The sequence below is a fragment of the Pygocentrus nattereri genome, chromosome 12 (genome assembly GCF_015220715.1).
Source record: "Pygocentrus nattereri isolate fPygNat1 chromosome 12, fPygNat1.pri, whole genome shotgun sequence".
NCBI lineage: Eukaryota > Metazoa > Chordata > Actinopteri > Characiformes > Serrasalmidae > Pygocentrus > Pygocentrus nattereri.
In genome coordinates this window covers 15,736,955-15,763,633 of record NC_051222.1, presented here as the reverse complement: position 1 = coordinate 15,763,633, position 26,679 = coordinate 15,736,955, and the positions used below count along the sequence as shown (strand labels likewise).

At 40.0% G+C, this 26,679-nt stretch overlaps 2 protein-coding genes across 5 annotated transcripts; one reads left to right on the top strand and one right to left on the bottom strand.

The window, feature by feature from the left end:
• The first annotated feature begins 1,667 nt into the window (after positions 1 to 1,667).
• LOC108429846 (centromere protein Q) lies at positions 1,668 to 21,204 on the top strand. 4 transcript variants are annotated; one of them, XM_017701896.2, is made up of 10 exons: positions 1,668 to 1,723; positions 8,320 to 8,404; positions 8,561 to 8,665; positions 9,153 to 9,204; positions 9,460 to 9,580; positions 9,682 to 9,750; positions 9,904 to 10,033; positions 10,332 to 10,451; positions 19,273 to 19,350; positions 20,932 to 21,204. In XM_017701896.2, the coding sequence occupies exons 3-10, from the start codon at positions 8,576 to 8,578 to the stop codon at positions 21,052 to 21,054; spliced, it is 783 nt and encodes a 260-aa protein (XP_017557385.1). In that variant the 5' UTR covers positions 1,668 to 1,723; positions 8,320 to 8,404; positions 8,561 to 8,575; the 3' UTR covers positions 21,055 to 21,204. The 4 variants fall into 4 exon arrangements, with proteins under 4 accessions (XP_017557385.1, XP_017557381.1, XP_017557383.1 ...); XM_017701892.2 differs by having other exon boundaries at positions 1,669 to 1,723; positions 9,457 to 9,580; XM_017701893.2 differs by having other exon boundaries at positions 1,683 to 1,723; positions 8,320 to 8,372; positions 9,457 to 9,580.
• LOC108429845 (C3a anaphylatoxin chemotactic receptor) lies at positions 21,200 to 25,070 on the bottom strand. Its single transcript, XM_017701891.2, has 2 exons — positions 24,964 to 25,070; positions 21,200 to 23,518 (listed from the first exon to the last, which is right to left on the bottom strand). Exon 2 carries the CDS (start codon positions 23,509 to 23,511, stop codon positions 22,435 to 22,437), a length of 1,077 nt encoding a protein of 358 aa, XP_017557380.1. The 5' UTR covers positions 23,512 to 23,518; positions 24,964 to 25,070; the 3' UTR covers positions 21,200 to 22,434.
• Positions 25,071 to 26,679: the final 1,609 nt, after the last annotated feature.

Genomic DNA, 26,679 nt, shown 5'->3' with positions numbered 1-26,679 from the left:
GTAAATTAAATGGTTATTAATAGTTAGCATGCATCAGGTGCACAACTGTCAAGCTAACCTCTCCTGAATGCTGCTTATTTTAGGCTAAGTTTGTAATCCTGTTATTTTTTTTCAAATGAAAATTATTCTACATCATACGCTTTTCAACTCCCTCGTCTGCTTTATGCTGTAAACTTTGTGTTTTTGCTGTACATTTCAGGTAAAAAAAACGCTCATATAGTATCTGATTTGACAGCCTGTTGGGAAAATAACATTTTCTGAAGATTTAGCACTTACTTTAATTATTACTTTGTCAAAAATGTCATAGATAAAAGTTTTGAGGCCTGATATGAACTCTCCTCAGGGAAAGTGTCTGATATGAGCTGGGCCGAAATGTTGGTCATGTAACTTCAGTCTCTGCCTGAAGAGCAAACAGATGTTAGAAGATGTAGCACCAGATAACATTACCTTCGCATATTCCTGTTTAGAGGTTAAGAAAACTGCTCATAGGTGAAAAGTAAACCAGTGGAATTGGCAAAAATTTGATAATCACAATACTTGAAAATGTTTGTTTGATACATATCAGGATTTTAGGTTTTTGATTTTTTAAGTCAGAACAAGCAAAAAGCCCCATCAGCTAATTTTGTACTTGGTGAAAACACTCATGCAGTTGGTCAGTGTTGTTTGTAACCATGTAAACATAAAGAACACTGACAAACTGCGTGACACTATATGCATTGTTCTCAAGTCTCACGCACCTCAGCGAGTTCACACGCTCAAACGCCACACAAGCTATTTCTCACTCTCCAATCAAAAATGGATTCGCCCTGTCTACAAACGAGTCACAGCCACTGGTCACGGCGCTTCTGTGCTCAGAGAAGTTACCCAGTTACCACACCCTATTCAGCCAATCCATCGGTTGCATATCATAAAGTACTCTCGGTTTGCCAATCAGAATATAGATCGCTCAAATTGGTTTTAACTCTCCCACACTCGAATGCAGAGAGGGTTTTTTCCATTTTGGGCTTGAACAAGAACAAAACCAGAAATGCCTTGGCTCTGGATGGAACCCTCTCGGCAATCATGACCGTCAAAACGGCTGGCATTGAGCCTCATTGCTTTAAATGGGAGCCCCCAGTGATCAAGGCATCTAAATCTGCCACAAACACGTACAACACTCAGCATCACTCATGAACACACACAAAACATATCCACCAATGTTCAGTGGGGCTAAATTTGTGTTTTTGTTTTGTTTGTTTTTCTTCTTGCTTGTACTTGTACCTGTTTGTAATTTTCATTATATGCCATAGAATAAACCGTGAAATTTGATCAAATCAAACTTGTTCTCTTTTGAGTTGAACACACTTGGAGGGTCAATGGGCCGTTGGGTCGATGGGTGACCCCCAAAAAAAAAAATCTCACTCCCACCAAACTTAAAAACTTGAGAGCCCTGCTATATATGTGCTCAGAAGTACATAATTTAACACCCTTTACCACGATAACGACAAAATACTGTCATATTTGGCCACCTCTAACCAGAATTATGATTGATATGATTGTGATGGTCCTGAAATACTACGACCCTTAATGTCCTCAAACGTCCAGACACGACTATTTGAACTAATATGAACTTTTTTTGTTTGACCTTCTTATCATGGCGCCCTTTAACGCCCGCTTTCACAGAGCGCATGCGCAGCCCTTCCATTTTCAAGCTCGAACCGCGAAACTGAGCAACACGGAGTGGGTAAGTGGTGAGCTCAACGAAACAAAGTCGAGAAATGTGGGTTAAGTGTAGGAGATCAGCTGGTTGGCGGTGCTGCTTCTACTGTCGACACTTGTTTCCGAACCTTTTTTTCCAGTTGGAAGCTAAACAATAAGCCATTTTAAAGCAGTGCACCGAGCTGTGAGGTCTGCGTTGTGCTGAGGCCGACGTCACTAACGGACGGCAGATTTAAGTTGGAAAGTGTTCGTGGTTTTATTGATTTGTCTTTGATAAGATGGTCTGATTACTTTAGTAAAATAGCGTCTGTTTTATCGACAGACCTCCGCGCCTCTTTACGCCTTTAGCTTCTGTGCTCGGACACGTCAGAGCTGCTCCAGTCATTCAGACGGCTGGTGTACAGATGTTGATAAACCCACACTGTTTACTGGGGACAGTAAGGACTGTAGGGACAATTACGTCAGCAGCGTGTCCAAACAATAATATTGTCTCAGTTTTATGTCGAAAGATTTACTTTTTTTTTTTATTTGAGTTTTTATTGGAAGCTTTTGCGCTTAAGTTAATGAATGATGTAAATTCGAGAGAGTAATCATTTTAAAGGCAAGTCGAGGCTTTGAGAAATTAATTATTTCAAAAAATTAGAAAAGCCATTATTTTAGCCTACTTTCTTAGCCAGCATCTTGAGAAAATATATTATATTTAGATATATTATATATATATATATATATATATATATATATATATATATATATATATATATATATATATATATATAAAAAGTCAAGATGAACAAATGGTATTTTAAAGTAGTACCTTAAAATCTTGAAAAAAAACACAGTTTAAGATGATTGCAGCTGTTTTTCACAGTCATTTGACAGATTATGCTACAACAATCACAATGTGAATTGAGTGTGTTGAGTTGAGGGAATAAATGTAAATGACAGAAGGCACTAAATGCGGTCTTTGAGACATCATGGGACATATTTCTAAAATGCCGTTCTAACCTGTTTAGAGGATAGTGTGAGTAATCTTTATTTGTTTCATCTTTATGTTTCATCCTTATGTTTTAGCCTGTATGCTAATCAGCAGGATGCTTTTTTCTTTCAATCTCAAAAAGAAATGTAGCTTTGCATGACTCTACACATGATTCTACATGAACTGCAGATGTTTTATTATTTTTTTTTAGAGTAAATGTAGCCAAGAAACAAGATCAGTTAATTTGACCACTTTATGCCTGTAATTTAATAGTTGCATATAATGAACAAAAAAACAAGATTCAGTGTATTTTATGTGCTCAGAGAAACAGACATTTAACATTGCACAGAGCAGTTTTACTCTGCACTATGTTCTGGGCTGCTACTGCTATACAAACACTTTATAAATACTACTACTACTACTACTACTACTACTACTACTACTACTACTACTACTACTACTACTACTACTACTACTACTACTACTACTAATAATAATAATAATAAAAATAAAGGATGCCTTGAAATAGTCACAGTATACATGTGTGCAATTGTGCAATATCTGCAGTGTATTACATCGCAGCTACTGTTGAAATGGTACATGACTGTGCGTCTGTAATTTCCTAGCAGCCATCTCGTGATAGAGCGTCGGTGGATGTCTGGAAACCCATTAATGGACAAATTCTTGTACCAGTGGTGTATGAGGTGATATAGTGGTTGGAGGTTGGGCTGTCGGGTTAGAAACTTCCGTAATCTGGTGGTCCTTGATTTCGCACTCCTGTATCATGTTTGACATTGGAGAAGTGAGATAAGAATGTGTTGAGGGTGGGTTTTGTCCTTGATGATCTTTTGGCATCGTCTGAGGAACCTGAAGTAGAAGATGTTCTCTAGTGGTGACAGGGCCATTCCTGAGATAGTCTGAGCTGCCCTGACCACCTGGCTGCAAACAGTTGCAGTCATGGGTGGAGCAGTTTCCAAACCAGACTGTGAGAATAATCTCAGTGACGCACTTGTAGAAGTTCCTTCTACTGGCTGAGATGCCAGTTTTCTTGAGCTTTTACAGTAAATTCAGTCATTATTAAGCTTTCTTAAACAGGTGTGTTGTGCTACGAGACCAGATGAGATCTTCTCTGACGTGGACACAAACCACGTTGCAAATAAATTCTACAGTCATAGGTCTTTATTGAAATGGAGGAAAGTCAGCATCTCTCCAACCTCCTGTGAAAGACTGTCTCCTCTGAGAGCAGATATTCCGCTGCAGAGAAGATGCGCTCTGGTGGAGCAGATGGGAAAGTGGCAAACTTTTGTAACAAACTTGTTCTTTATGAACAGTTATATTGGACTGATTTTGTGTAAACAATTCATTTCAACAGTAACCCATTGTCCAGCTGGCCTGTATGTTTGTGTAGGACTACCTCCTATGTTCGCCAAATTTGAACACACCGGTGGCCTGGATGTTAAGATGTTATTTGGAAAGTGAACAGGGTCACTGTGAATCATTTTTACTTGCCTCTCTGTTCCAACTCCATTAATGATTCAAGAGAACACGCATTTCGAGTTAGATGTTACACCTCAACTCATAACATAAAGTAGGACGTCTTTGAACATTAAGCACTAGCACAGTTAACTTATTGTTATGAACCTTTTCAGTCAGTAAGCTGACGTGTTTCTTCTTTAGATGCTCCAACATGGAGGAAGTGCTCTTATGCCAGCTAAGGTTGGCTTTAGAAATGGCACAACTGACTAACTTTTTCCTGAATTTAGCGTAAAATGCTCCCAAACTTTTAAGAATTTTGTTCTTGAGGCTGCCATCACACTTTTAACTCTTAACTCTTCAGTGAGCAATAATCTCAAAACATTCCTAGTTAGTGCAAGAAAGACGCATAATGATGTTGCCAACTAATCAACCATTAAATCAATTGCCAACTAATTTGGTTGACGATTTTAGTTGACTAAGTCGAATCATCGACTTAATCGAATATAGCAGCCCTATACAGAACATGATTCGGCAAGCAGACCTGGGGGATCCTTGTGTTTATTTGAGTGTACTTTTTTGTTTGAATGCCGGAGGTGTGGTTTCTAGTCCTGGAAGGCTGAGGTCTGCCTGTCAGGAAATCTATCACCCAGGTACACAAGGTGGCTGTCAGTCTAAGGGCTTGGATCTTTTCAATCAGCCTGAATGAGATATAAGTGTTGAATTCTGAGCTACAGTCAATGAATAGCAGTCTCACCCAGTGGTCCTTCCTCTCAGGGTGCTTTAGAGCTGTGCAGACGACTTCTTCAGTGGATTTCTTTGCTCCATGTGCAAACTGGAGGGGGTCCAGAGTGTCCAGTATAATGTTCTGTATACGGGTCAAGACGGGTCTTTCAAAGCACTTCATTGCGACTGGAGTGCAATTGGCCTTTTGTTGTTACGACAAGCCACCGTGCCTTTATTTGGGTGCAACACAATAGTGATTCTCCTAAAGCAGGTGGGAATTAGAGCATGTGCTAAAGAAAGATTGAAAATGTCTGCAAAGACCTCAGCCAGCTCTGCTGCACCTGACCTGAGTGTAGAACTAGGTATGTTATCTGTGCCTGCAACTTGTCTTGGATTTACTCTGCACAGAACCTTTCTCACTTTTGCAGATTAAACTGTAAAAGTTGGCTCCTGCATCTCCTCGCTCACTGGAACCTTCTTCTCTGGTTTTGAGTTGAAGGCTTTCAACTCATCTGGCAGGGCAGTGGGCAGTTGATTTGCCCTCTATTCTTGTTTTGATAATCTATCATCTTTTTTAGTCCACATGCAGCTGCTGTCAGTGGTGTTGTAATGACGCTCCAGTTTACATCTGATTATCTCTTAACTCCTTTGAAATCAGAATTGCTTTATTTTGCCAAGTATGTTACACATGCAAGGCTTTCGTCCTGCACACATGGAACATACTGACCAGACAGCACATGGGCTTGCGACAAGTACGGAACTAAGGAAAAAATAAAAAATACAAAAATAGAACACAGAATAAAGACGAATAATAAAAAACAATCGGTGTGAAAGGAACTCCGGAGATGTAGAGACCAGATGTATACACATGCAGATACGAATCTCTGTATGTAGGTCAAGTAGTCATGTAGTATAAAATAAACAATAAAAGCTATTGTATACAGATTAATATGAACATTTGTAAAAATGTCCTTGTACAGCAGTTCAAAAGCATTTTGCTACAGGAGGAGTTGTACTATATACTGTAAGGAAGGTTTGTTAGTTCAGTTTAGGTTTGAAGTTTGACCTCAGGTTGTCCTCAGGTTGATGAGAGTTATAGCTCCGGGGGGAAAAGCTGTGAGCATGTCTGAATGTGCTGGTTTTGATGCCCCTCAATCCTCTAGCAGTTGGAAGTGGCTGGAAGAGTTCATGTCCAGGATGAGAGCAGTCACCTGTCATTTTGCTAGTGAGGTTCATCACCTGTTGTAGATGTCCTGAAGCTTTGACAGACTACATCCAATGATCCTCTCTGCTGGCCTGATTGTTCTTGTGAGATGGAGGAACCAAACCATGATCACTGAGTAAAAGTGGATCATCATACTTCATTTCTTGAATTTTCATCTCTTCTAATGGATCTGCATAAGTCATACCTGGTCTTTTTGTAGTCAGTAGAGTTGTATGACACACGTGGTGGAGGCACAGAGCATGGACCTCACCTCCATGTTTATCAGGGGGGTTTTGATTGGTGTATGTCTGGATGCGCTTTTTTTTGACTGATGATGATTTCAGGTGCTGATGTATCTCGTCACACTTATTAATGATAACATCCTCTTGCACAGCAGCATCTTTGAACATCTTCCAGCTTGTGCTGTGCAAAGCAGCCTTGAAGCGTATAATCTGCTTCTTTAGCTTTACTCACTGGGGGAGGTGGCTTAAAGACTGGTCTGTATGTTGGGTAGAGAAATACGGAGATGCGGTTTGACTATTCAGAGTGGTGCTGATGCTTGTGGGTGAATGTAGGTGACCAGCGTGAAAACAGATGTGAATTCTCTAGGTAAATGAATCAGTCTGCACTTCACTAACAATGTTTCAACATCAGACACCGAGTGGGTTGGCATGCACTCAATCATCCGATCATAATCGGGTTTCTGCAGTTATCTGATTATTCAAATTGTCAAGTAAACACTATACTCCGAACTAGAAATCTGATTTAAAAAAAAAAAAGCTGGATTTTAGGTTACTACTCAGATTTCTCAGTGCATACATAATCATTCTCTGATTTCTTTTGGATTTCTCAGTCTGTGCATGCGCAAGAACTGAGAAACCTGAGAGACTGCTCCCAAAATAAGCAAGCAGCGTTGCCATGAGACGTAGCAAAACACAAAATAAACAAAAAAAGTATTTTAATATTCATCTTCTAAATGATGTGTGCTCATTTTCAAGTAAAGTGGCGCGATGTTTAATTGAATGTTTGAGTTTTACATTCCGTTTTCTTCTGTGAGTTTATTGGCTGGTTACAAAGCAGAAATCTGAGTACTGCCTGATTCATGCAGACCCAGAGTTTTCCATTATTTGGTTACTCTAGTGTATGTTCACTGAACTGTGCTTTCTAATGATTGTAGCTGCTTAGCATGGTTTCTGCTCACGAGCCAAGCTGCAGTATTAGAGACCAACACACAATTACAGAAGGAAATGTTCAGGGTTTCAACATCCTCATATTGAACACACACAGAAGCATTCCTGTGGCTCGCATGACTAAATTTAGCCATTTTTGTGGTTCTATCTCCACAGTTTTCATTAAATATAGTTATTCAGTTCTATTCAGTAGTTAAATAAACAGTGTTCATTTAAACTTTGACCTCATGGTGTCAAATTACCTTTGAAGTATACATTCATATATTATTCTCTCCTTCTGTTTGTAATTAAAAAAAAATTATATAAGAGAGAGAATCTGTTAAACACTCAATATTAGACATCATAATGTCAAACCGATAAATAGTAAATAGTGAAGGAATGTATGATTTTAATACTCATCTTTAAAACCTCAGGATGTCAAAACAGCTTATAAATATACAGATGTTTATTCTCTATATACTACTCTCTATATGCTACGAGTTATTTTGGTTCTAAAGTTAATTATTTGATAAAGATTTTAATAGTCCAATAAATCTGTTAAACTCTCTTGTCGTTTGACCTCAAGCCACACAAACGTATCTGTGTGTGTTTAGTTTGAGGACGTTGAAACTATCAACATTTCTTACTGTAATTGTGTGACACTCCTTTTTGACACATCAATATAACAAACCAAAACCCTTGAGACATTTTCAGGGAGCTGTTAGCCTATTTGTACAAACAAAACTGTCTGTATCTACTACATTTATTTTGTTTGCACATGAATAAAAAAAAACAAAAAAAAAACACGAGCACCATTAAAAGAAAATGAGACGGAATTAATAAAACATATCCTTGAATTAAATGAAAGTGAGAGCGAATTGTTAATCATAGAAAGGAACCAAGAAATCCTGACCACGAATAAAAGAAACTTATCCTCCTCTGCACTTTCAACTCAAGAAACTGCATTGTTTCTAAAAACAAAGTGAAATATTGATGTTTTAGCTCTAGGGAAGTATAAAAATAGTTAAGGGAATGTGTTTAAGGCGTTTTTTTTTTTTTTTATTGCACTTTAGAGGCCTGAATTTCCAATTCCTGGTGAACGGAATCACAAAATGGAGTAACAGAGGTTAGCCAGCCGCTCTACCCTGTCAATAATAGGTACCAACTGTAACAGTTACGGTAACGTAACTGTCTTATTGTCTGTTACTTCATTTCTGCTTTATCCTTTCAACCAAAAAAACAATGAAAATAAAAGTATGTGCAGATGAACTGCTTCCTCAGATTTCATTTCTGTTTTCATATCTCCTCCAACAGTGACTAACTGTCCTGATGAAACCTACTCGAGGTTCAGCTCGATCCTCCACACAGCGTCCTAAAGGTGGAGGTCGGGGTGGAAGAGGGTTCCAGCAACAAAGTCAAGTACGTCTGGATATTTGATATTGAAACCTCTTCTTTTGTACTGTTAGCTAGGGGTGTAACAATACACATACTTCAAGGTTCAGTACTATTTTGGCTTCTGAGGTGAAGATTTGATTTGTTTGTTGATATTTAATTTGTTTAAAATGTCTCAATTCTGCAGATCTATGGTAATATACTACACTGATTGATGTGGCTCAGGAAATACAAATTATATTTCAAAGCAGAAGATTACAAAGTAGTGTCTCTGTGTGAAAGTGATCTTATAGAATAAAAACCTGAACTGCCTCATAAACCCTAATATAGCTTCACCAACCAAGGATGTATTGTTGATGGTGTTATATTTCAATTTTTATATTTATTTAAATTGAGATCACAATCACACTGTTAACCAAACTGCTTTGCCAGTTATTTATGAGAAAAAGTTGTGTCCATGTTTTTAAAATGATGCTAAAAGGTTCATAAACTTTTAAAATATTCTGTGTTTTAGAAACAATTGCCTAATGATGGGAGTATGCAAGATAAGTCAAGCAAGAACAGCGGTGAGTTTGAGGAACCAGAAAAGCTGCTCATGCTTGTTGAGGATGAAGAAAAAACATGATGTCATTTCTAGGTGTTGCAAAAGGCTAAACCTGTAATGATTTGCTCTACATGACTAGACGTGTGCTTTTACTAGAGCCCATTGTGTGCCAAAAGTGCTACCAAGCACAGTCTAATCATGGGCATGTTAGTACCTAAGATGTAGTTATAGTTCAGCTCTCATGTTCAGTTGTCCTGACTTTCCCTTCTTCAAGAAGCAGTGCCTGCGGTGGCTGGAAAAGCCCAAAAAAGCAGAAAGTTGCGAGGACAGGAGAAATGGAAGCCGTTGAGCAAATCCTCCATTGCAGCCATTGACAACATGCTGGGTTTGTCAGTGCTGTAAGCAGTGTGATGAAAATTATGGTTACCTTCATTAAAATGTACAAGCCAGTTTGTTTAAACTTTCAAATCTGAAAGTGTTTTTCTTGCTGTTGTGTCAGATCTGTTCTCACATTAAGGAGGAAAGAAAAAGAGGAATCACAGAAACACCTCAACTTACTAAAGAATCAGTAAGAAATGTTGAAAAATTGGGAAAGCCCTTTAAATACTCAAAACTGATCTTATATGCAGATCTATTCTTTTGTTGCTATCGAAATGTTACCAACTTTTATGACGGTCTCCTGTTTCTGATATGCTCTTGTGTTGTAACTGTTTTTTGTTAGGTTCCTCGCAAAATGTGCCCAGCTCCCTGTGCCATCACGGAAATCGGGAAACATGATGCAAGTGTCCCAGCAGTTCCAGGCAGAGCGCCAGAAGATTAACCATGGCAAAGAAAAACTTCAGGCATACGAGGTAATTGCTGGTATGGTAAAATGCCCTTTTTGTCACTGCAGACCTATTTAGAAGTTAAACTGTGATGTACTAAATGATTTGTAAGTTGTGGTTTCATTACAGTGTGATTTTGAGTAATGTGTAATTGTGTAATAAGCCTGTCAGAATCATAACATTTTAGCTGATGATTAATTGTCATATAAATAATTGCAGTAATTACTGTATGTTACTGTGACAGGCCTACTAATGAATGATGGTTCTCTCTTTCCAAAAATACCTCTATCACAAATTTGATGCTTAGGTGTGCCTGTGTTTTTAGGAAAGCAGTAAAGAAGTGCTTAGCAAGCTGGAACAGCTGCAGGGAACGAGGGACATTTTGGAGGACAAGTGCAGGATCATGAGGGGCAAACTGGAGACAGAAGAGGAAAATGCACAGGAGGTACGCACTAAACGATAAAGTACACCAAAAGCACATTTGAAACACTTTTAGTCATCAGTGTGATGGAGCAGATACAGTTACATATCGCCTTAAGATAACCTTGCATCTCCAAAATGGCAACTTTCCAGGATTACATTACATTACATTACATTACATTTACATTTACATTTAGCAGACGCTTTTATCCAAAGCGACTTACAAATAATGTGGTACATAGAACAAACATAGTCAGGCCTTAAAGGAGGCCAAAGGGTAATAGCGGGGTAGAGAAGGGAAGGAGGGCAAGAAGGATGGTAGTGGTTAGATTTGCAAGAGGCGATTAGAGTAAGTGCTCCCTGAAGAGCTCTGTCTTCAGGAGTTTCTTAAAAATAGCGAGGGACGCCCCTGCTCTGACAGCGGAAGGGAGCTTGTTCCACCATTGTATGAGAAGTATGAGAGACAGTCTCGATTGCTTTGTGTGAATGTTAGGCAAAGCTAAGCGACGTTCATTGGAGGATCGCAGCGGCCGGGCGGTGCTGTAAGCCCTTAGGAGCGAGTGCAGGTAGGAAGGAGCCTGCTCTGTTAACACCTTGTAGGCAATCGTAAGAGTTTTAAATTTGATACGAGCAGCAACCGGTAACCAGTGGAGCTCAATGAGCAGTGGGGTGACATGTGCCCGTTTTGGTTGGTTAAAGACCAGACGCGCTGCAGCGTTCTGAACCATCTTCAGTGGTTTTACAACACAGGCCCGTCAGTATGGCATTGCAGTAGTCGAGGCGTAAGATGACCACTGCTTGTACCAAGAGTTGGGTGGCTCGTTGTGTTAGAAACGGCCGTATCTGTCTGATGTTGTACAGCGCAAAGCGGCAGGACCGAGCCACCGAGGCAACATGGTGCGTAAAGGAGAGTTGGTCATCTACCATAACCCCCAGGTTCCTAGCAACCTTTGTCGGGGAGAGTGAGAGTGAGTCGATGGTTATGGTGAAGTTGTGTTGAATGGATTGTTTAGCTGGTATAACCAGAAGTACAGACTTGGACAGGTTTAGTTGAAGGTGGTGTTCCTTCATCCATGCGGATATGTCCGAGAGGCACTGCGATATCCGCACAGAGATCGACGGGTCATCAGGCGGGAATGACAGATAGAGCTGGGTGTCATCAGCATAGCAATGGTACGAGAAGCCATGTGAGCGGATAACCCGGCCTAGAGAGGTGGTGTAAATAGAAAAGAGAAGGGGTCCCAGTACCGATCCCTGGGGAACCCCAGTGGATAGCGAGTGGGCTGAGGAGAGCTCTCCATGCCACGATACCTTGAATGAGCGCCCAGTGAGGTACGATCTGAACCATAGTAGCGCATTGTCTGAGATACCCATGTTTGATAGGAGAAATTCATGATTGACCGTGTCAAAAGCGGCTGAGAGGTCCAGCAGAATGAGTACTGAGGACTGTCCTGCAGCTCTGGCAGTTTTAGTGCCTCAATCACAGATAAAAGAGCCGTTTCAGTGGAGTGCCCTTTTTTAAAACCTGATTGATTTGGGTCCAGGAGGTCATTCTGGGAGAGGAAACCAGAGACCTGACTCTTTCTATAGTTTTGGAAAGAAAGGGTAGTAGTGAGACTGGCCTGTAGTTATCAACCTGGGCAGGGTTGCAGGAAGGCTTTTTAAGCAATTGTGTGACTTGGGCTTGTTTAAAGACAGTTGGAAACACACCAGTAGTTATGGAGGCATTGATGGTGTGTGTGATAGCTGGGATGATAGCAGGTGCAATGGTTTGTCGAAGGTTGGTAGGAATCGGATCAAGTGGACATGTAGTAGGACGGCTACATGTTACAAGAGTCAGTGCCTCGCTCTCAGTGAGAGGAGTAAACGAGGAGAAGATGGCACCTTTGGTCGAGGGATACAGAGGAGCAGAGCATGTGGTAGGACCGCTACACGTTGCATCAGTGAACTGGCTGCTTATGGCCGCCACTTTTCCAGTGAAAAAAGAGGCAAGGGCTTCGGCTGTAAGGCCGGATTGAGCAACGTATTAAACGTTGCAAATAGTTTCCGGGAGTCCAGGAGAAGCAAAAAACATGCTTTACTTTTAATGTAAGTCAATGGAACCAGACATTTTTCCAAGTCGTTTTGGGTCAGGTTGTTTAGTCCATTCATCACAAAATTTACAGACGTTTGGCCACATTATCAGTAAAACCTACAGTATTGGTGAGTTTTGTAGAAGTGTTGATAATGCTTAAATGCTTAAAAAAATACTGTTACCCTTTGGTGGTCCTTGGGCCAATATTGACAATGGGTCAGTGGTCCATAGTCCACAGTTTATCATAAAAATGAGTGAAAAAATATTTAACTTAATAATAGAAAAGTATATAATAGAAAAATATAAAATAAAATTGTTTTCAAATAAAAGTGGTCGTTATGGCAAAATGTAACATCATGACACTTCAGAACATTTTTTACGATGCATATCGTAATGATGATGTATCATAGTATAATTTTTTTTCCTGACGTCCAAAGTAGTGCCACATTTTCAAAATACTGTCAAAAGCTGTGAATCCAGTTACTTGTATTTAACATTTTACACACAGTACTGAACTAAAACCAATTAAACAGGACTAATTATGCTGTTTTTAGTTGCAGAAGTTTACTTAGTATAAAGTTGCAGAAATTGTGATGGAATTTGCTACCATTCTGTTGATGTTTGTTTGCACAACACATACTGTGGAAGATGACACACAAACAAAGCTGTGTTGAAAATTTCCAGCAAATTTCCCTGTGAGCCTTTGTGCTTTCCAGCGATAAACAGGTGGGACATGAGGTGGAAAAGGTTAAGAACCCCTGCTTTAGGTGATGCTGGGCAACATTTTATTCATTTTGTTGCATATGTAACCCACAAATAAGTGAAGGATTTCTCTTCAGTGCTATTCCAAGTGAATCTAGGTTTAATTGAAGTTTATGCATTGGTATTATATACACTGCTCAAAAAAATAAAGCGAACACTTAAACAACACAATATAACTCCAAGTAAATCAAACTTCTGTGAATGGGAAGCAATACTGATTGACAATCAATTTCACAGCTGTTGTGCAAATGGAACAGACAACAGGTGGAAATTATTGGCAATTAGCAAGACACACTCAGTAAAGGAGTGGTTCTGCAGGTGGGGACCACAGACCACTTCTCAGTACCTTTCTGCTTTCTGGCTGATGTTTTGGTCACTTTTGAATGTTGGTGGTGCTTTCACACTCGTGGTAGCATGAGACGGACTCTACAACCCACACAAGAGGCTCAGGTAGTGCAGCTCATCCAGGATGGCACATCAAGGCGAGCTGTGGCAAGAGGGTTTGCTGTGTCTGTCAGCGTAGTGTCCAGAGGCTGGAGGCGCTACCAGGAGACAGGCCAGTACACCAGGAGACGTGGAGGAGGCAACAACCCAGCAGCAGGACCGCTACCTCTGCCTTTGTGCAAGGAGGAAAAGGAGGAGCACTGCCAGAGCCCTGCAGAATGACCTCCAGCAGGCCACAAATGTGCATGTGTCTGCACAAATGGTCAGAAACCGACTCCATGAGGATGGTATGAGGGCCCGACGTCCACAGATGGGGGTTGTGCTCATAGCCCAACACCGTGCAGGACGCTTGGCATTTGCCAGAGAACACCAGGATTGGTAAATTCACCACTGGCGCCCTGTGCTCTTCACAGATGAAAGCAGGTTCACACTGAGCACATGTGACGGATGTGACAGAGTCTGGAGACGCCGTGGAGAGTGATCTGCTGCCTGCAACATCCTTCAGCATGACCGGTTTGGCAGTGGGTCAGTAATGGTGTGGGGTAACATTTCTTTGGAGAGCCGCACAGCCCTCCATGTGCTCACCAGAGGTAGCCTGACTGCCATTAGGTACCGAGATGAGATCCTCAGATCCCTTGTGAGACCATATGCTGGTGCGGTTGGCCCTGGGTTCCTCCTAATGCAGGACAGTGTTAGACCTCATATGGCTGGAGTGTGTCAGCAGTTCCTGCAAGATGAAGGCATTGAAGCTATGGAGTGGCCCGCCCGTTCCCCAGACCTGAATCTGATTGAGCACATCTGGGACGTCTCGCTCCATCCACCAACGCCACGTTGCACCACAGACTGTCCAGGAGTTGGCGGATGCCAACAAGGTCTGGGAGGAGATCCCTCAGGAGACCATCCGCCACCTCATCAGGAGCATGCCCAGGCATTGTAGGGAGGTCATACAGGCACGTGGAGGCCACACACACAATACTGAGCCTCATTTTGACTTGTTTTAAGGACATCACATCAAAGTTGGATCAGCCTGTAGTGTGTTTTTCCACTTTAATTTTGTGTGTGACTCCAAATCCAGGCCTCCATTGGTTAATAAATTTGATTTTCATTGATGATTTTTGTGTGATTTTGTTGTGAGCATACTCAACTTTGTACAGAACAAAGTATTCAATGAGAATATTTCATTCATTCAGATCTAGGATGTGTCATTTGAGTGTTCCCTTTATTTTTTTGAGCAGTGTATATCGGTGCATACCTATTCGATTGAAGTGTTTCAGTAATTACTGATATATGGCTGATATAATGGAAAACACATTTTTATTTATCTAATTAAAGTGCTATTAATCATGATATAGCATTTATATTTCAATGCAAAATTGCTGTTATGAGAATAGGTAAATGAGGAGATTAGTGTAATATTTTTGTTTTGTACTATTTTGGATTGAGAAAAAGGAGCACCATGCAAAAGTTTGGCACCCCAAAGGATTTGAGCTCCCAGATTACTTTTACTAAGGTTTCCGATCTTAATTAGCTTGTTCACCATCATTATAAGGAAAGGTCATGTGATAGAAATATCAAGTCTAACAATCATCAGCCATGGTCTCCTTTAAGCACCTGCCTAGTGCTCTGAAAATTAAAATAATTGATGCCCACAAAGCAAGAGAAGACTGTAAGAAGATAGTGTTTTCAGGTAATCGTTTTTTCACTTTGTATTGTCATTAAAAAATGGCAGTTAACAGGAATATCTAAGAAAACTTGAAGTGGTCACAGGATTGCTAGAAAGGCAAGACAAGACCCCTGTTTGATTTCAAAAGTTCTTTAACGGACTCTTGAGTGGTGGTGCACTGTTCTACTAAGAATGGATGAAAACAAGAATTGAAAGACTTTTGCAGGCTGGCAGCTGTGACACTCGCCAAAGGGTGCTTTAAGTGCTTTTCCTTTTTATTATACTGAAATAGTAAAAGATAGAAATAAACGGTAGTCTTGGTTAAAGTGTTTGAGAAATGTTATCTTTAACATTGTGCCTTTTGGAAATCAGGTCAACTTTTACTTACTAAGCTGTTCACAATAAGAAAAAAGTTGACTGGGGTACCCAAACTTTTGCATGCCTTTTTAAGTGTGTACAATTTTTAATCAGAAGTAAAAAAGTTCTTTGAATTATAGGGAAATTTGAGAAGAAGTTGAAGTATGAAGTTGTCTGGAAGCTCTCTGTTGCCTAGAACATTCCAAGACAGTATGGCACAATCTGAAGACAAGTTCATACTTCTCCTTTGTAGATGCAAGACATGTGGCATGCTCCATTTATGTACTTCCGTCTGAAGTGATGAGGGTAAAAAAAAAAAAAAAAGTATGAATGTTGCTTCAATTTGTCCGTCATGTTTTCAGAAGAACACTCATGCCGTTGAAGCCTGAATTCAAAACAGGCCTTGTCTAAAATCCTGTTAGTTCATGTCAGTGGCTGTATTGTGCATAGTTCATTATCAAATATGACTCCGAAGCTTCTATCAAAATACAAAATACAATACAATACAATACAAAATACAAACTTTAGTGACCTCTAAACAATCCTCTGAGTTTTAAATAAAAATAGTGTTAACCAACTTGCATGTCACCATACCCTCCCACCATACATGACTAGTCAGTTTCCTCTTACTTTCAGTGTAGCACATTGTGTTGTTAAATAGCTGATTTTTTTTGTTTAAGAATATAAAATACAAGTTTAGCCACTTTAAAAACAAATGACATTATTTATATAGTGACTTACTGTGTAGTGTGCATACTGTATAAACACTGTAGCCAGCAGATATAAGATAAGGACCATAGCCTGTGTGACCTATGCAATGTAAACAGTACTGTGAGAAACAGAACAAGAGCTGCGAATAGCTGTGAAGTTGTGAACGTTTATAAAAAAAAAAAGAAAAGAAAAAAACGACTGTGTACTCTCTGTTTACCAGCTGTCAGAATACATGCTAATCTTGACCCAGACCCAATTAAGTAACCTCAGAGGTCTTTCCCATGCTGATTAATTGAGCTGTATAGGCAGAAGCCCTTATGCAGTTTTAGCCAACAAGGCTGATGCAGTTTGTACCTTATTTACAGAGAGAGGATGAAAAATGCAGTGAAGTCTCTTTATCAAAAACCCTTCATTTGCCATAATTGGTGAGCAGTGGTCTATAAACATGATACATGCTTCATTTTGTATGCCATGTGCTATTGAGCTTTATTGAACATGCAAAAGTTTGTCAACATAGATGTCAAAAATAATTGACCAATAGTATAATGTCTGTCAGATGTATTTGTAAAGTGGTTTGGATCTCCATCTCCATTAACGATGCGCAGGCCATAATGAGGCCCAATGCACACATAAGGGGCCCTTTTGGCATAGAGGAGCTAAGTGAAAGTGGGTCAGAATTGGTCAAAACATCTCTGTATGTTGCGATTATTAATCAGGGACCTTCAACAAAGATGTTTACTGAGTGTTGTTCATGCTGACGTTTTGACCTTTTTATAATTTTATAATAGCTCTTGTCTTTGAATGAATGATTCAAAAAGCAGACAAGGAGTCCAATTTATGACGTAACAAGTTATTGAGGTCAGTGAACCGAATCACATGGCACCAAATATTTATCCGTAGACTTTGTAAGAATATTGTAATACCTTTTTTAACGATTTTAAGTGTTTTTGACTGCTGAAGTGCCCCTAAAATTGTGCCACAACAAATTGTGCATACCTCCTCCAATTCTCAATGCATACAAAGGTCTATAATTTGCATAATGAGTCAAACAAAGATGAATGAGTTATAGTGATTTAAATTTGCAGTTTCATGGCTGCAATGATAAACTGATAGACCGAGGCCATGATGAGTAAAACATTTTCTTAATTATTTACGTAGGGAGGTGAGAGAAATTAAGCTTCTATCTGCTGATCTAAGGTGGTCAACTCCCTGCATTGTTGGTTTGGCCCTTTGATTGCTGACCATATGGTCAGCAATATAACCCTCCAGGGTGGCAACCATCAAGGAGTGTTGATGTTCGCCGTCCTTGCAGGGAGTCGGCACCTCTGTCCTTTTGATAGGGTAATCATCATCCCCCTGTTTAACCCCCTCTTCTTATCACCCTCATCCCCCTCGCTTACCCCCCCTAAAACTCCTTTTCCGCACCTTTATCCTCCTCCCACAACTTCCAGTGTTTATAAGGTTCTCCTAAAATATCCCTAGTCAGACTGGCTGTGATAGACTGACTGCGATCCACTAAGCTGTGCCCACATTTCCTGTGTGTCAATAAAATCAAGTCTACGCTGAAGGTCTCCTGACTTCTGATTCCTGAAAGCTGAATTTCTAACAGAGGCCACAGAGTATACTAGACCAATTTCAAGAAGTTAGGATCAAAACCCAGAGTCTAGTTCGAAAAGTGTTGTTCTCAAACAGTTAACGATTGAAAAAACAAAATGCGTTTTTAATACACTTGTAATTGCAAATGTGTGTGACTCTTCTGGATTTTTTGACACCAGCATTGAGTGAAGACCCTGGGACTAATTTGCAAAAGTACGTTTTGCTTACTATGCAACTATCCAAGTAGGCATAGCTAGAAGTTCCAAATTGCAAAGTAGTTTGTTTTGACCCAAGGAATCTGGAAAAAAAAGCAATTTTGTCTTCAAAAATTAGGTTAAAGAGTTACAGGGCCAAATATGTTGTACTGTGCAATAGTGCAATTGGGCTCGTATCGTGTGCTTGAGTAGCAGGGGGGGGAAACTACCTATTCACCAAGTTTCCTGTCTCTAGGACTTCTGGGTGATTTGTTTTAGCTGAGAAAAAGAATAATAATAACAAGAAAAAATACAGTACGGTTCTACACATATCGCATCAGTAGAAATCATCATCAAGAACCGTTAGAGCAGGCAGACAAAAAAAATGTTCCTTTAAAACACAAGTACAAGGGCAAAGAATGCCCCTGAAGTGACTTCACAATGTTAATGAGTGTCACTATCACACTAATAAAAAAAGCCCACACTTTATGCCTGACTTCAAATTATTGAATTTGATCTGAGTATGTCCTGAATTTCAGTTTCGGTCATTAAGTTTCATTTCAGTGCACCACAAAAAAAACACTGACTGAAGGATAATTGACTAGTAATTATCATGTTTTAAAATGGGAGAAAAACTGTTGTTGATGTTACAGTTAGCAACATTTATTCCCCAAATGCATGTGGAGCTTATTGAAATAAATTGTCTCAAAGTAAGACTTGACCTGGTGTTGTTACATGGTCTTTACCATAAATGAACATTTCTCTTTAAATCCGTTTTACTAGCTTTTTCATCGGATTCTCTGCACAAAGTTCAGTAGCTCGTTTTAAAATCTTGAAATCTTGTATGATGGCTTTTAGCATAATGCCTTCAGTACTCATAGTTATCAAAACAAGGTACATACACTTTTGGATGGAGCATCAGTAGTGGGTCAGTCAGTTGTTAGTGTTTTTTTTCTGTACTGCTGTTACATTTGTTGCTTGAGTACTTTAAGTACTTGCTTAATGCAAGTTCTGTAGGGTTTTTGACTTTGTCTTCTCCTGCTAGTTTACTCAGCTGTTTGAGCAAGCTGTCCTGCGCCTTCCTGCCTTACCAGCACATTGCGATGATGAGCCTACATTACAGGTACAGTACACTTTCTAACATATGTTTGGCAAGGGTTGCTTGAGTCAGTTACCTGGTATAGTAGATGTGTTTGAGCAATAAAATCACCAAAATTTGCTCAACCCCTTTGCGCAGTTTTGGTCCAGCATTCACGCAATCATTTTTAACTGAGTAAAACCTTCTCTGATGAAGTGTGAATTTAGTCAATGAAACATCCCCCACTTGCCTATGAGGTACAAAATAAGATGATGACTCTTACATTTCTAAGTTAGTAGTATACATTTAAATTGTAAAAACTGCTTAAAACTACAAAAATGCAAATGAGCTATTGAAATAGTAGAAAAATGTAGACTTGAATATGTGGCTGGGAAGTAATGTTAAAAGAATAGTAAATGTTTGTTTTGTGCAGTTAAGGTTGAATTTTGAAATGTGTTTGTTGTTGGTTTGGCTGGGCTTGTTGGATGGGCTTGTTTGCACTTGTGGCTGCAATGATGTGTGTAAGTTTTTACAGCAAGGAAAAAAAAAAAAAGATATCGTAGCATTTTCAGATGTTGTGAAAGCCACAAAAGTGAGTACCATGTGACCGACTTGATCTTAGAAGCCAATTGTGTTGACCACTGAGAAAAAGGAAGTTTCCTGTTTTCAGATCTAAGTTGTCACAGCATGTGACACGTTTTCATGTTTTTACTGTTGAGGTATGTTTATATTTTAATCTTCGTCCCAGCTGCTTGCAAAACACAATACACAGCAAAAAGTTTTTTTCAGTGCACTGTAGGTCATAGTCTGGAGATAAGGGCATTAAATTGGTCTTTTTTTTCTGACAGGAATTTCTGCACTATTCACATAGTTTACTGAATTACTGAGCAGCGGCAGTCTTTCGTCTTTCTTTCGTCTTGACTTTCATCACCGTCCATGTCCTTTTGAGGAAATTGATAGTCTTGTCGCAACTCTTTCAATGAAAAATGCTTCCTCATTTTGTTACTGCATGCACAACACACTGCATTGTGATTCAGCATCTAGGCAGCTTTTTATAATGCAATCTGATCATTTTTTATATAACCAGAGTTGCTGATGCCTGGCCGTAACCACATACCTTCGCTGATAACATCGTCCAATATTGAGATCCTGTGGATCTGCTGCTTTTGGCTCAGTGCTGCTCAAAATTCTTATATTGCAAAATATCCTTTTGAGGAGGATAACCTTTTTTCTCACGTGCCACTTATTGCTGACTTCTATTACAGCAATACAGGCTAAACTGTTCCATATGAACACAAAAAGAATTGTGGTTAAAAATAAAAAAAAAAAAACTTCAAACGCATCCAAACCTGCCCTTCAACATGAGGATATGTTGAAACAAATAGTGAAGAACTGAATGAGAAAAATCAGATTGATATAAAATCCGAATAACAAAAAAGCAGCGTGAGATTTTGAATTTTGCTCACTTGTCTGATGAAGAACGGTGACCGTTAAAAACGTAGTGAGTCATATTTGAGCTTTCAGTTTGAAAATTTGAGTCTTTTTCTTGTGCTGCTTGAGTCTACTTCATTATGCGGCTCTGAGCCAGTAGCACACCTTTGAACTAACATATAGTTGGTCTTTTAGGAGCAGATGATGAGAGTGGTGCCTGATCCCAAAGCTGTCATGAAGGCTCTTCAGAACAGTAAGGTCACAGGGCATGTGAACGACTTCTTGGAAGTGGCACATAAGCAGGCAGATCTGCTCTGACTGTAGACACTGGGGACAGTGTCCTGTAATTTTTCTTTTCCTGTAAAAGTGAAAGTATTTCATTACTAGATAATGAGATTTTGTTTTGTTATCAGCTTTTACAAATTGTATGTATATGTAATTGATAATAAAATGGTACTGAACATTTAAACAAAATCATTGTTTTTATTTCATAATTATAAGGCATGCAAATACATAGGTCTGACCAAGCATAAAATATCAGTATTACACTATTCAGAATATTACTGTAATCCCGTTTTAACTTGTCTTTTTCTGCTGTTTTTATTTCTACCTACCATTTGAAACAAAACCTTGAACTCAGCCTGCACAGAGCCTGATGATTGCATGTAAATCAGATTTTAAATGTGCAAATGTGTTTTTCTTCCATAAATTGTGCATCTAATCCTTAAATTACTGTGACAGTTTGAATAGCATCAATTCACAAGCTGATGAACAACCTGGATCCATTGATTCACTGAGATGGAATCATACTCAGCTTTTGCTGAGGCAAATGAGTGACTTTTTTTGGTCTGTTAATTTCTCTACCTGTTAGAAGGAAACGTTGCTGTGGCATAACATTCATAACATGTTTTACGCACAGCCTTGGTCAGGTCTGCTTCAGCCCACAGCTTCGAGAATACAGTTGACACAGTATTTTACAGTTGTCCTCTTGTAACTTTATTGTATCCATTTCAACTTTTAACAATAATTTGACACCTAAATACTGAAACAGCTTTTAGGTTGCCAAACATTTAATGCCTTTACTAACAAAGTATGCCTACCATCCCTTTGGGCTGTTTAGATTTCATTTACTGCTTCAGACTTCACTTACATATGAAATTACAGTGGTGGAAAATAATGCAGCATGTCTACAAATGAAAGAAAACTTAGGTATGTTTTCTCTCCTCTGCAGTCATATAGTTCAGACGTTGCACTTCATACATATGATTTTACACACAGTTTGAAGTTTTTAGGTATTTACACAAGCATGTTCACTATTAATCTGGTTGATGTATAGTTATAGTATAATATGTATGGTAGTAGATACATGCTTCCCCCTGAATAGATATGCAAGGTGGCTTTGACTGTTCAGAAGTTTGCACACCCTTCTTCACCAGTGATGAATAATTTACTCTTTGGTGAAAGAAAATCAATTTCAAAGAATGACAGAAATGCAAAGTGACACTATCAGGACTTGACCATGTGGTCTTTCCCTGCTCAATGTCTGTATTACTTAGTACAGTAACTTGATTGCTGTCCATGTGCTGTGTCTTTGGACGCACTTGCTGTCCAGAAGCAAGTGACCCTTCCCTCGATTTGAACCAAGCATTCGCAAGAGAGCAAGCGGAACATTCTGTGCTGTCCACTTCCAGCACTTTCTTAGAACTGTGAGTCTCTTCGTCGCAAGGACTTCCTGCGCAGAGACTCTGACAGATCCTCATTAAAGATTCGCTCAATTGTTGAGAAGAGCGAGTCCCGGACTGTACGGCGCAGCCCGCGAGCAGCGAAGGCGTACAGGATTGGGTTGAGGGCACTTTTGATGTAAACTAAGAACAGCGCTGCGTATGCACCCTTTACCGCCCCGTGTTGAAGATTTTCCCAACCTACCCTTCCGAATGACAGAGCCTTCAGAAAACGACAAATGAAGTAGGGCACCCAACAGGTGAGGAAGAGGAGCATGGTGAAGAAGAGAATCCGGTACAGGCGCGTCATCTTCTGTGATGGGTACAGAGGTGCGCTCGGAGAGGTGGGGGAGGTAACGGGCGTGGAGGTTGTGGATGCCCTTCTTTCAGCACTTCTTGCACCAAGTAGAACCACCAGATTGCAGGATACGAAAAGCACAAACGGAAGGCAGAAGCCTACTGCAGTCTCCAGCACGATAAGGCCGGTTGTAGCTTCGCCAGCAGTCTCCACACACTGTGTCCGGTTCTGCCAGAGGTAAAGACCACTCACGGAGAAGTAGGGCACAGACAGGGCAGCAGCTATTAACCACAGCACAGCGCAGACTATGGGCACAACCCAGCGTGGGCGCCTTAGCCGAGCCCAGACAGGCCGCATCAAGCACAGGCACCTCTCCAACGCTACGGCGCTCAGCAGAAAGGCTCCTCCATACAATCCCAGACAGCGCAGGAACATGACCAGCTGGCACAAAGTCTGACCAAAGGGCCAGCTGAAGTGATGCGCCAGGTAGCCCAGCATAAGAGGTGTACGTAACAGGAGCACTAGATCAGCCAGGGCTAAATTCACTACATACACTCGGAAACTTCCAGCACCCTGCGTTTCGCCCCCTGCGGCACCGCTGTGTCGGGCCCGACGAAATCCCAGCACCCAAACCACCAGGCCGTTCAGAGTCACACCCACGAAGAAGATCAGCACAGTCGCCACCATCTGGCTCACCCGGGCTGCTTCGCTTGGGAAGGAAGAGGAGTCGTTGGAACTCGACTGCTCACCAGCCATTGATTCACTGTAAGAAGTAAAATGATCAATATCCAGTGGTGAATTTCTTCAATACATTTCGACCTATAAGTCATAAGCTGCACTACTCTTCTGTAAAATGCATGTCGGCCCAGTTTCTTCTCTTTGCAAATACTCCAGCCTTGCTGACCGTTTCACGATGGAGGATTCTCCAAAACAGGGGTGGGCAATATGGAAAAAATATATCACGATACTTTTCTGAGTGTAGTAGTATTGAGTTAGAAAAGACCAAAAACTATGACTAAAGTAACGGCCTAATTATGCTTTCTTTGTAAAGAAACACAGTTGTTCAAATACTGATGTAAAACATGATTTAACTCATTAATGGTCAGTATAGTTGCCCACCCCTACTCTCATACTTGTTATTGATTCTGGTTGTGAACACCAGTCTCAGAGCTATCTGTCCCCTGCCACTTATGTTCTCTATACGATAGTACAGAATGCTATGGATCTTTTCATTACGGTGGTTATATAATCCTTCATGCATCCTTCATGAAGCACAGTCTTCTGTGCATGAAGGAGACTGGTGCGACATGAGAAGCAGCAGTGCAGAATCAGCTTTTTGTGGAACACTGTGGTTAAAGTTGTGATATTTAACCAGTAACCACAAAGAGGTGAAGTGAACCAAGACACGTAATCACTCTACCATTTCAGTAGTACATGAAGGAAATATATTACACATCGATCGCTTGATCCTGCTAACAGTCGTATTTAAAAAAAAAAACAAAAAACACTATTTTACAGACATGACATTCAAGCTGTGGTGTTCTGACAACTATGTATACCTCTGCTGTCTAGGATTGGGTATAATGGAAAAGTATGATGCTTTGAAATGGATAAAGATTACTATACAGGGTGAGTCAAAAGTCACAGGACAGGTTTTATTTTTTATTTTATTATCGACTTTTATCTCTGGGGTCATCTCAAACAAATTGTGTAGGCTGAGAAAATCCGCAACAAACACCACCTTCACCACCGCATCGTGGAGGCTTGTGACAGCATAAAAAATCAAATAAAACGGTGTCCTGTGACTTCTGATGATAATAATAATATACACCAATTAGCAGCTGTTGATTCCCTTCTGTGTTACATAATTAGGCATTGTGATATTATATAGTTCATCTGTTTTTGATGAACTCCAACTAGAAGTAGTACTTAGAACTAATAATCATTCCTAAAGCAGCGGTGTCAGGTTAAAGGAATGCTAGCCCTTACTGCTTCAGGCTGTTGTGGCAACAAGCAGAACGGACCTACCATTCAGAGCCTGCCCACACCTATCCAAGGTGCATGCATGGTATGAGAACACACCTAAGCACCCTGCCTAGACTCTTTCCCTTTTATTCTCACATACGACCAGTGTGCCTTGCTAAGATCTAGCCTGGCAAAATATGCTTGATCACAGTGGAGATAGTTTCAGTATTACTTGAGGCTTACCTGTTGCTGAGGAGGTCTGCCTGCTGACATTGACATGAGGTGAAGGAAAAGTCTCTAAGCTTTGTGTGCGGGGGTGCAGAGAGATGGTATTTGAAAAAATTAGAGAGGGAGTGTTTCCTCTAGTCCTATCTGTGGATTCAGTAGGGGCGTGTTTAAGAAAGTGTGTGCTTGTGTCTATGTTCCTTCCTCTTTTGAAATGTTGCCCCATTTTGATTGCAACATAGAAGAACATATGGTGCTTTGCAATTTGTCAATTGTTCGTGCAGCCACATTGATAACCAATGTTCTCACTGGGAGAATGGAGGTTCACTTCTAGTCATTTACAAGCACAAATCTATCTTGAGTGCACCATTACTCATTCTAGAGAGCTAAGACTGCACAACTCTTTACATGCTACTAGCCCAAACGACGGAGTTAGCCACTATTTCAAAGTGAATCTCACGCTGTCATGTCATTTCTGTTCACACTCTAACAGCTGCTGAATTTACTATATATTTCCATTTAGATCATTTTTGTGTTGTACTAGGAATATTAACAGATTGCTTGTCAAAGGCCCATGTGTTCATTAGACTATCAAAGATTCTAATAATTATATTTATCTTTAGGACCACCACAGTACCACCACATGCCTCTGTAGAAGCAAGGCTAGCAGCCATTTACCACTGTACGTAGATTATCTCAAACACAGCTAAAGGAGAATGATGGCAGCAATTGGGAAAAGGTGAAATCTGGAATTATGCACCCTTCCCTATCCCAGCACCATCATTTTTTTTTCTTTTGGAAAATTGGATACTGTTAAGTCTTTCAAATTGTGACTTTAAACTTCTACATTTTGTGAAATCAGCATCATTGCAGTAAATGTTTGCCCAAGTACCGTGCGCTTCTTGTTCCTTTGCATGAGGACGTTGTGGCAATACAGAGGAGTTCCTTATTTTAAGATGTTTTTGCAGTTCTGCAATATATGGTATATGTGTTGCGGTATGTGTGCGTTTTGCCAGTAAAAACACTACACAACATTACACAACGTTAACATAAGCACGGTAGGAAGTAATTAAACACAAAAATGGTTATTAAAATCTTGGTTATAAGAATGCAGTTAGAAGAACACAGGCTTCCTGACCTCTCAGTGCCCTTGCATGTATTCGTCACATGTCATGAGCGTTTAATGTAAGGGATGATTAGATAAACTAGGTATTGGATGGTAACTTTAAATTGTGGGCTTCCTTGAGAAGAGCTTTGGAATTGGTTAAGTTAAAAGACATAAGATCGCAAAGTGTTTATTTGTATGTTTGTATTTATTATATTACTTTAAAACACTTGTAACAAATATACAACTACTGCTCAGTTAAAAAAGGCTTTGCATATTTACTCAAATGGCTAAGACTTTTGCACAGTTTGCTTTTTTTTTTTTGTTTGTTTTTTTGGGTAATTTCCTATTGTTTGTGTGTGTATAAGAGAAATTGCTGATCCCCATGAGGAAAATATATTCTCGTAAAAACGCAGAAACTCAGAAAGGCTCAGTTAGCTGAGCTCTGATTCACTGCAAAGTACCGGAGGTCTTTCTGCAAAGCTTTTCTTTCAAATCAATTCTGCATACTCACTCGGATGTTTATCATTAGCAGTTAATGTGCAAGGGGACCACAAAACTGAGAACGCCATCACAGGTGTGGTATCCTGTCTGTGATTTTATCATGTTGTTAAAACTTATTTGTCTCT

Coding starts and splice junctions, on each gene's coding strand:
- LOC108429846 (XM_017701892.2), top strand. CDS start 8,576: ATGAAACCTACTCGAGGTTCAGCTCGATCCTCCACACAGCGTCCTAAA. Junction 8,666..9,152: donor GGTTCCAGCAACAAAGTCAA/GTACGTCTGGAT, acceptor TCTGTGTTTTAG/AAACAATTGCCTAATGATGG. Junction 9,581..9,681: donor ATGCTGGGTTTGTCAGTGCT/GTAAGCAGTGTG, acceptor CTGTTGTGTCAG/ATCTGTTCTCACATTAAGGA.
- LOC108429845 (XM_017701891.2), bottom strand. CDS start 23,511: ATGGCTGGTGAGCAGTCGAGTTCCAACGACTCCTCTTCCTTCCCAAGC.